At 52.9% G+C, this 7,641-nt stretch overlaps 3 protein-coding genes across 3 annotated transcripts; 1 reads left to right on the top strand and 2 right to left on the bottom strand.

Moving 5' to 3' along the window:
• Positions 1-1,799, bottom strand: LTHEOB_8829 (Extracellular cell wall glucanase Crf1 allergen Asp f9; the record flags this gene model as incomplete). Its single annotated transcript, XM_035518349.1, has 4 exons — positions 1-393; positions 454-473; positions 744-1,654; positions 1,703-1,799. Coding segments are annotated over 4 exons (1,421 nt in total), but the record flags the coding sequence as incomplete, so codon positions are not given.
• Positions 1,800-2,854: 1,055 nt separating this feature from the next.
• Positions 2,855-3,891, top strand: LTHEOB_8828 (Six-bladed beta-propeller TolB-like protein; the record flags this gene model as incomplete). The annotated part of the gene is made up of 2 exons (XM_035518348.1): positions 2,855-3,534; positions 3,585-3,891. The coding sequence occupies 2 exons, from the start codon at positions 2,855-2,857 to the stop codon at positions 3,889-3,891; spliced, it is 987 nt and encodes a 328-aa protein (XP_035370133.1).
• A 163-nt stretch (positions 3,892-4,054) lies between these two features.
• LTHEOB_8827 (Multicopper oxidase) lies at positions 4,055-6,296 on the bottom strand (the record flags this gene model as incomplete). The annotated part of the gene is made up of 7 exons (XM_035518347.1): positions 4,055-4,372; positions 4,522-5,012; positions 5,071-5,430; positions 5,489-5,535; positions 5,585-5,691; positions 5,945-6,127; positions 6,225-6,296. 7 exons carry the CDS (start codon positions 6,294-6,296, stop codon positions 4,055-4,057), a joined length of 1,578 nt encoding a protein of 525 aa, XP_035370132.1.
• Between the last annotated feature and the right edge of the window lie 1,345 nt (positions 6,297-7,641).

The raw sequence follows: 7,641 nt of genomic DNA, 5'->3' as shown, positions 1-7,641 counted from the left end.
TTCTTCTTGTTCTTCTTGTTCTTCTTGTTCTTCTTGTTCTTCTTGTTCTTCTTGTTCTTCTTGTTCTTCTTGTTCTTCTTGCCCTTCTTGGCCTTCTTGCTCTTCTTCTTCTTGGGCATGATGTCACCCTTGGCCTCCGGCAAAGGCAAGGGCTCTTCGGCCCACTCGGCGGCCACCCTCTCCTCGAAGGCCTTCTGCTCAGCCTTCTTCTTCTCTTCTTCTTCGGCTTGGCGGCGGCATTCTTCGGCGGAGGGAGGAGGAGGAGAAGGCGCAGGGCCAGGAGGTGGCGGCGGCGGCGGAGAGAAGGAAGGCACGCGTGATGAGTATTCATATACTTCACCCACGCTCGTAAATGGCCCGAAGGCGACGGGGAACGACAGCAGGTCTTCGACTCTATAGATTCCACGATGTTAGCTCAGCTCAGTAGCGTAAGGGCACACAGAAACCCCATACCTCATCATGAAAAGGTCGGACTGAAGAAGAGAGGAAAAGAGAGTAGAAGCGCGAGGAAGTTTTCTTTTTATACGTAGGAGCCCTGTGAACGTGCCTTCCACAAAGAGAAAGAACCACACAATGGTCACGAGCGCCGGTAAGGAAAATTCTGCCTGGAGGAAATCAGGCAACAGACCGAGCATGTGAGCTTCGACATAATGTCAAGTGATTCTTATTCAATATTATCATATGTACATCGTGAATCGTTATCGTCTCTAACCATTACTCATGCAGTCAAATGCTCATATCACCGTGAAACCAAAAGCCAGACCCAGTGCCACCATGACACAATTCCAAGATACTGCTCTATCGTTCAGACTGGCGCCCGACGCCGCTTTGACGGCGGCGGCGCTCGCCGTCCACCACATGCCAGACCGGCTCGTCGACGAGGCTGTCGACCCCGAAGTGGCAGTCGCGACGGCGCCTCCCTCGTTTGAGTTCACGGATCCGCCATCAACGGTGATGCTCCTCCAGCTGCCGCTCGTGTCGCTGTAGCTGTAGCTGGTCGCGGGCGAGAAGTTCACGATCGAGACCTTCTCGACGTAGCAGGTGAAGGGGCCCTGGGAGTAGTCGGTGGTGCCGCCGGCCCAGCCGATGGTGCCCTCGTCGTTGTTGCTGTCGCCGCCGGCCCAGACGCCGAGGCGCAGGCGCATGGGGGTCTGGGGGTAGTTGTTGCCGCCGACGGCGTCGGCGTAGTTCAGGGTGCGGACGGCGACGCCGTCGATGTACCAGGTGGTGTAGTCGGAGGACCAGTAGATGGTGTAGTTGTGCAGATTGCTCTGAGTCTCGGGGGAAACGGAGTGGTAGATGGCGCGGTCATAGCTGGTGGTGTTGCCCTTGCCGAAGTAGTTGCTCTCGACCTGGTTGGGCTTGCCGCCGAGCCACTCCCAGTCGATTTCGTCCAGGTCGTCCGACTCCATGACGACGCTGCTGACGATGCCGGTGCCGGGGGCGGCCCGCAGCAGCACCTCGACCTTACCGAACAGGAAGTAGAAGGACGTCTCGATGGTGGGCGCGTCACCGGACTGCTTGATGGTGAACTCGGCGCCGTTGCTACCGTAGTTGACGGTACCGGCGGTGGTGGTCCATTGGTCACTCTCTCCTTGGGTGAAGTCGACTGTGTAAGATCCGGAAGATAGGGCGTCGTCGGAGGGACATGATGCTGCAACAGTCAGAAAAGGCTCACACTGGAGGGATGTGATCGACATACTGCTCTCGAGGGGGTTGCACTCTGTGTAGGTTTGCGCCAAGATGGAGCGAGGTGCGAGGGCAACAAATGCAGCAACTGAAGTCCAAATGCAACGCATGCTAAGGGTATGTTGAAAGATCACAGCAAGAGAAGGAAATCAGTAAGAAAGTAAAATGTTGTACAAAAAAGACGATATGCACAGTAGTCGATGGTTGGAAGAGCCGCAAAAGCCAGGGTGCCGGCCCTCATTATGATGGCAGAATATGGGGAGGCTGGGCGAAGGTTCCAAGGCTACTAGCAGGCGCAGGTACAGTGCGCTGCTGGCGTAGGGTCATGCGAGGCAACAGCTGAATTAGCTCAAAGGGGAAGCCCACCGCCTGTCACCGGCCAGTCACAGCCAGCCAGCCAAAAAGCAGGGCGCAATGCAAACTGGCGGAGCCACGCCATGGAAAACAGGTGGCTGGGGAAGGGCCCATTTAAAAGGCTGTGCCGACGCGGTGACGCGCGGTGGGGCGTTTGTCGTCGTCAGCGTCCGGGCGTGCACGGCGCTTCCATTCTCTCGGCCCGCCGCAGATCAACCACGAACCACTGATCGTGCACCCTTCATATCACAGGATGGCTATGGTTGGAGAGGGAGCGGGTGCGCATGACAGTTCCGAGATAAAAGGACGGAATCCGCTACACGAGCAGTGTCGAATACCACCATCAAACACCGGGCCGACGTCATCGACTCTTGCAAGAAAAAAAAAACCGCAACCCTTCAGTCATGAGCACGTCTCCGAATCTCCAGAGCGAGGCTAACAAATGAAGCGTTACACCCTCGGCTCGTGGTCTTGTGGAAACGTGGCACCTCAGCTGTGCTGCCGCGATGGTTTGTCAAGAGACGTCGACGCTCAGTGAGACGTGGTCCCTGCTTATCAGTAATGATGACGGAGACGGTGGTGGCAGCAAAGGAACCAGCCAATCTCAGCAAACCCTCTTGTCCGGACGCAGATATGCATTTGAAAAATACATACAGATGGCAGATTCGATTATCTGGGTTTCGGGAGGTCCAGTTCTTTATCACCCCTGCATGCGGGGCGCCAGGCGGGTCGGCCCGACATGGTCATTCAAAAGCCGGTCGCCGTCGGCGTCTACCCCGCCTCCAATCCAATTCAAAAATCCTTGGCCAACATGTCTAGCTTCACTGTCCATCACCAGAGCTTCAATCCAATTCTGGGCCCCAGCCCCAAACTTGAGCTTCTCCTCGAGGACAACAACTACCCATTTGCCCACGAAGCCGGCGTCTTCGTTCCATCAAAGAACGAGCTGTTCATAACAAGCAATAGGTTTGAAGGTACTGATGGCCAGCCGCGCGTAGAGGTCTCGAAAATCACCATCAACCATGGCTCGCCAAAAGTAGAGCGCGAAGAGATCGATCATGGCCAGATCGTCATGGCCAACGGCGGTGTCAACTATAAAGATGGCATCCTATTCTGCAGTCAAGGCTCGCCCACCCAACCATCTGGTCTATTCTACATGTCTGCATCTCCGCCATACACCTCTGCTCTGGTGCTGGATAACTTCCACGGACGCCACTTCAATTCCGTCAATGACGTGATCGTCCACAGCGATGGCAGCATCTGGTTCACCGATCCAATCTACGGCTTCGAGCAAGGCTACCGTCCCCGGCCTCAGCTCCCAAACCAGGTCTATAGATACGATCCCGACACCAAGAGCATTCGCGCCGTAGCCGACGGATTCGGCCGCCCAAATGGCATCTGCTTCTCTCCGGACGAGAAGATTGTGTACATCACCGACACGGACTGGATTCATGGAGACGGTACAACCGATGATACAAGACCTTCATCAATGTGAGCCATTTTGCCCGTGACTCCTACATAAATTCGCTAACAGGAGGCAGCTACGCCTTTGACGTGACGTACTACTCGGGCCAGCCTTTCCTGACCAACCGCCGGCTTTTCGCCTTTGCCGACTCTGGAATCCCGGACGGTATCAAGGTCGACATGGATGGCAACGTCTACAGCGGCTGCGGCGATGGCCTAAATGTCTGGTCGCCTGGCGGTCTTCTTCTCGGCAAGATCTTGGTCGAGGGCGGCGTGGCCAACTTCTGCTTCGGTCGCCCCGGTGAAGTCTTTCTGTTGAACGAGCATAGGCTATGGAGAGCCCAGTTGGCACAAACAGTAAGAGGCGCGCTTTTGAAGCTCTGAAATCCATGCCAAGTATCCCATAGACTCTGAGCCAGAACTATCCATCTCGTGACGCCCTGCAAATGCACCCCCACCTCCACTTCGAAGATACAAGATTAAACATTAAAATTAAAGCTATTACAATTAGGAGCGATAGTACTAGGCTTTCTTCAATTCCACCCTTTCATACGCCCGAATCACCTTGCTCAACTGAGTAGGACGCCACATACGAATCCCAAGCATTGCAATTACTCTCCAGCGTTTCATAATCGATCAATGGGACAATCTCATCCCAGCGCTCCAAAATCTGAATGGCGAAGCCCTCGGACGTGTGCCAGCCGATATGGCAATGCATCAGCCACGCGCCAGGGTTATCCGTCTCGAAGGCGATAACGAGGTAGCCGGCCGCAGGCAAGAGTGCGACATCCCGCCGCGGCGGGTTGTCCAGGTTCAGCGCCACCGAAGAGTCGTACGTCCCGGTTCCTTGGGCGAGAATATTGAACTGTGTCGAAGAGAAAATCACAGTCAGCGAAGAAGGTTCAGAAACTGTCCCTTGGGGCGGGCCAGATAAGAATTTCCCGGGCTGATTGTCTTTTTGGAAGACAATACTAGCTGATTGGCTCCGTCTCTTGGAAGGGATGGGGAACTCACGTCATGTCCATGGAGGTGGATGGGATGGGGAACCGGCATGGTAGTGTCGATTACGAAAACGGCCCACTCATTAGCCGTATCCAGCCGCACAACGCCGCTGGTGTCGGTAAACTCGGTATCGTTGTCGTACACCTGCAGCAGAGACGGATTGTTCCACTCAACAACCATTGATGTGCTGTTCATGTACCAGCGATTGTAGTTGTCCGAGTTGCGGCCCAGTGTCACCACTTCACGCAGGGATGTCCCGGACTTGGCGTTCTTGGACACCCACGGCACCAGATCGTCCATATCCTCGTCGACGCACTCGTTAGAGTAGTCGTACCCAGTGGTTTGCGGGTCCTCGGAAGAAGTGCTGGTCGAATAACGAACAATTCCCTTAATATTATCAGGATTTTCGTTGTTAGAGCAGGCTGTCTGCGGGATAGCCCGCATCCAGAAATCAGTTCCGACAGACTCTTGATCAGCCGTGATAACTACGTCGTAACGCTGACCTGCAACTCCATGTCAGCGATGTAGGCTTTGCATCATCCCTTTCTCAGAATACCTTACCCATTCCAATATTCAGAACGGTGGTGTTGTAAGGGACAATAGGTACCAGGTCATTCGCAATGACCGTCATCGTATGGTTGTCGACGGAGAATTTGAAATGTGTATCAATCGCGCCATTAACCAGCCTCAGCCGATGAGATTTCCCAGTTTCCCATGTTGTTTCAAATCGAGAACCGGTGACGATCCCGGATTTGTTGTACACATTGGTTCCATTTATCAATGCATTCTCCAAAGTTGGCGGACCATGGGTTTCTGATACAATCTCGAGAGAGCTTGATGTCTCATGGCTCCAGTCATTCAAGAAAATGTGACCCAGGTCGAGATCGTAGTTTGTAGTCGCTGGGCCGTTGATCTTGATGCCTACAACATTGTCTCAGAGATTTATATGGAGAGAAACAGTGAATAGAGACAAACTCACCGCCAAATACGCCCTCCCACGCTTGAAGCGCGAAATGGGAGTGATACCTGACCGCCTTTAGTATTATTACAACATCAAGCATTTTAAGAAGCTTACCAAGTTGTTCCGTATTGCGTTGCTCTCCAGGTATATGTATAGTTCTCGCCAGGTGCTGTCGGGCACTGCGTTATACTGACCACACCATCTTGCTGATTGGTGTAGTTCTGGCGGATTCCGTGAAAATGAATGCTGGTGCCGTTGAGGCTCGATACGAAGTTATTAGCGACATGCACAACAACAGTATCGCCCCAGTCAGCCTCGATTGTGGGTCCGGGAATCGTTCCATTGACGGTCAGAGCAATCCTCTCTATACCGTCGGGTGCGACCGTAACTTCTTGGAGATCGAACCAGTACTCTCGTGTGACACCTGTATCAGGGACGACTGTGTAATAATCATCGTCGACGGTGTAGTCACACCATGCAGTTCTCAAATTTGCGGTGTTCCCTGAACAAGGTGTGCCAGTGGAGGTTGACGCAGTCGATGATGAAGAACGAGTGGATGTTGAGCGAGCGGAGGATGTCAAACTTGACGTAGCCAAAGTGGACACGGTTGAGCTTGAAGAGGCATGGCTGGACTGGGTTGCTGTGCTGGCCAACGTCCTACTGGAAGAGAGTGAGGAAGCAGTGCGCAAGCCTGTGGATACACTGGCGGAGATGCCCGTTGAAGAGGATGAAAAGGTCGTCTGGAGGCTCGAACTAGGGCCAGATGCCCTAGCACTTGAGATAATTCTTGCATGGGTAGCCAAGGTGGTGCTTGAAAATGTTGCATGAGTGACTGTAGAAAGTGTGGAAGATGCCTTAACGGTTGCTAAAGTACGCGTGGAGCTCGATTCGCTTGTTTTCGATTGTTGAACCGTTTGTGTTGTAGCTGGATAGCCGCCAGACTTTATTACCAGGTAGGTTGTCGAGGCATGAGGTCCTGTCAGCAGACTGTATGTCGTCCCTGCAACAGTGATGGCAGGACCATCTGGAGAGAGGGTCCTGTGATTGAATACATAGATTCCGTGGGAAGCTGTAAGGACATTACCAGCAACAGTGATAGAAGGAGGTGGAGTGACCGCCGCGTCGTGCTGTAAATTTCCTGCCTGACCACTGTTCCCTTGTTGTGCAGCTCCAGAGAATTGAAGCGCATACAGTAAGTTTGTAAGCCAAAGCATTGCGATAGACGAAGTTCGAAATTAGGAAACGATGAAAATTACAATTAAAGAGTGGCTCGGGACAAAGTCCCTTGAACGAGTGACTGAATACGATACCTGGATGGATCTCAAACTTGTTCGACCGACTGATAGCATTTTAAACCCTCTCTGATTTTGGCCCAGAACGCCAGGGGACTGTCAGCCCTGTGGCTGACTTACTTAGTCCAAAGACAGGCGTCACCAGCGTCGCCATGGTTCGAGCCACACTTGGGAAAATGATGAAAGATTCACCACTGGCACACACAACATAACTCAAATCATGGTGATGAAGAAGGCTACCGAGGGACACGGTCTCGGATGATTCCGTCAATTCAACCTTGCAGTGCACTTACCAGGCGCGGTAATTGTTCCCTTCGTCTACGCCATGGAAAAGACCGGGATGAGACGCGCGGCTTGTCTTCGTGGGGAAAAGCCGTGCTCACAGGAAACTCCTGGGCTTAGTGCAGGCGAGAGGCTGCAACAATCCTGAGTGGTGAATCCATGATTTGCTAAGATCTTACCATGTAAGATCTTTCCAGATGTCCAGATACACAAGGTCGATAGATCTTCTGTTTCAAGCCGGGGATCGAATGTACATGATAGATAAATGAACAAGGCTGTAACACGTCTCGTCTTGTCTGTGGGGTTCGGGAAGAGCTTGGTCTTTGCGTTTCATGAGCTGTTCGACCGTATTCTTGGTAATGGCCGCGTCAGTAGTGCTCGGTTGGCTTTTTTGCTAGGCTCTTTGAACGAATATGGGGTTTGCGAGGCGTCTGTACAGAGGCGTATTGCGGCTGAAGGCTAGCGCGCGAAGGATATCAAGGCCTTGAGACAGGGGTAACAACGGCCTCCTCAGAATACATAAATTTTCACAACATTTACGAGAAATTATTCGACTTATATGGGCAGTTGAAGCGATCGTCCGGACGTGAGTGTATA

The sequence above is a fragment of the Lasiodiplodia theobromae genome (genome assembly GCF_012971845.1).
Source record: "Lasiodiplodia theobromae strain AM2As chromosome Unknown scaffold_28, whole genome shotgun sequence".
Taxonomy (NCBI): domain Eukaryota; kingdom Fungi; phylum Ascomycota; class Dothideomycetes; order Botryosphaeriales; family Botryosphaeriaceae; genus Lasiodiplodia; species Lasiodiplodia theobromae.
The sequence above is the reverse complement of the archived record's forward strand: the minus strand, read 5'-3'. Positions and strand labels throughout refer to the sequence as shown.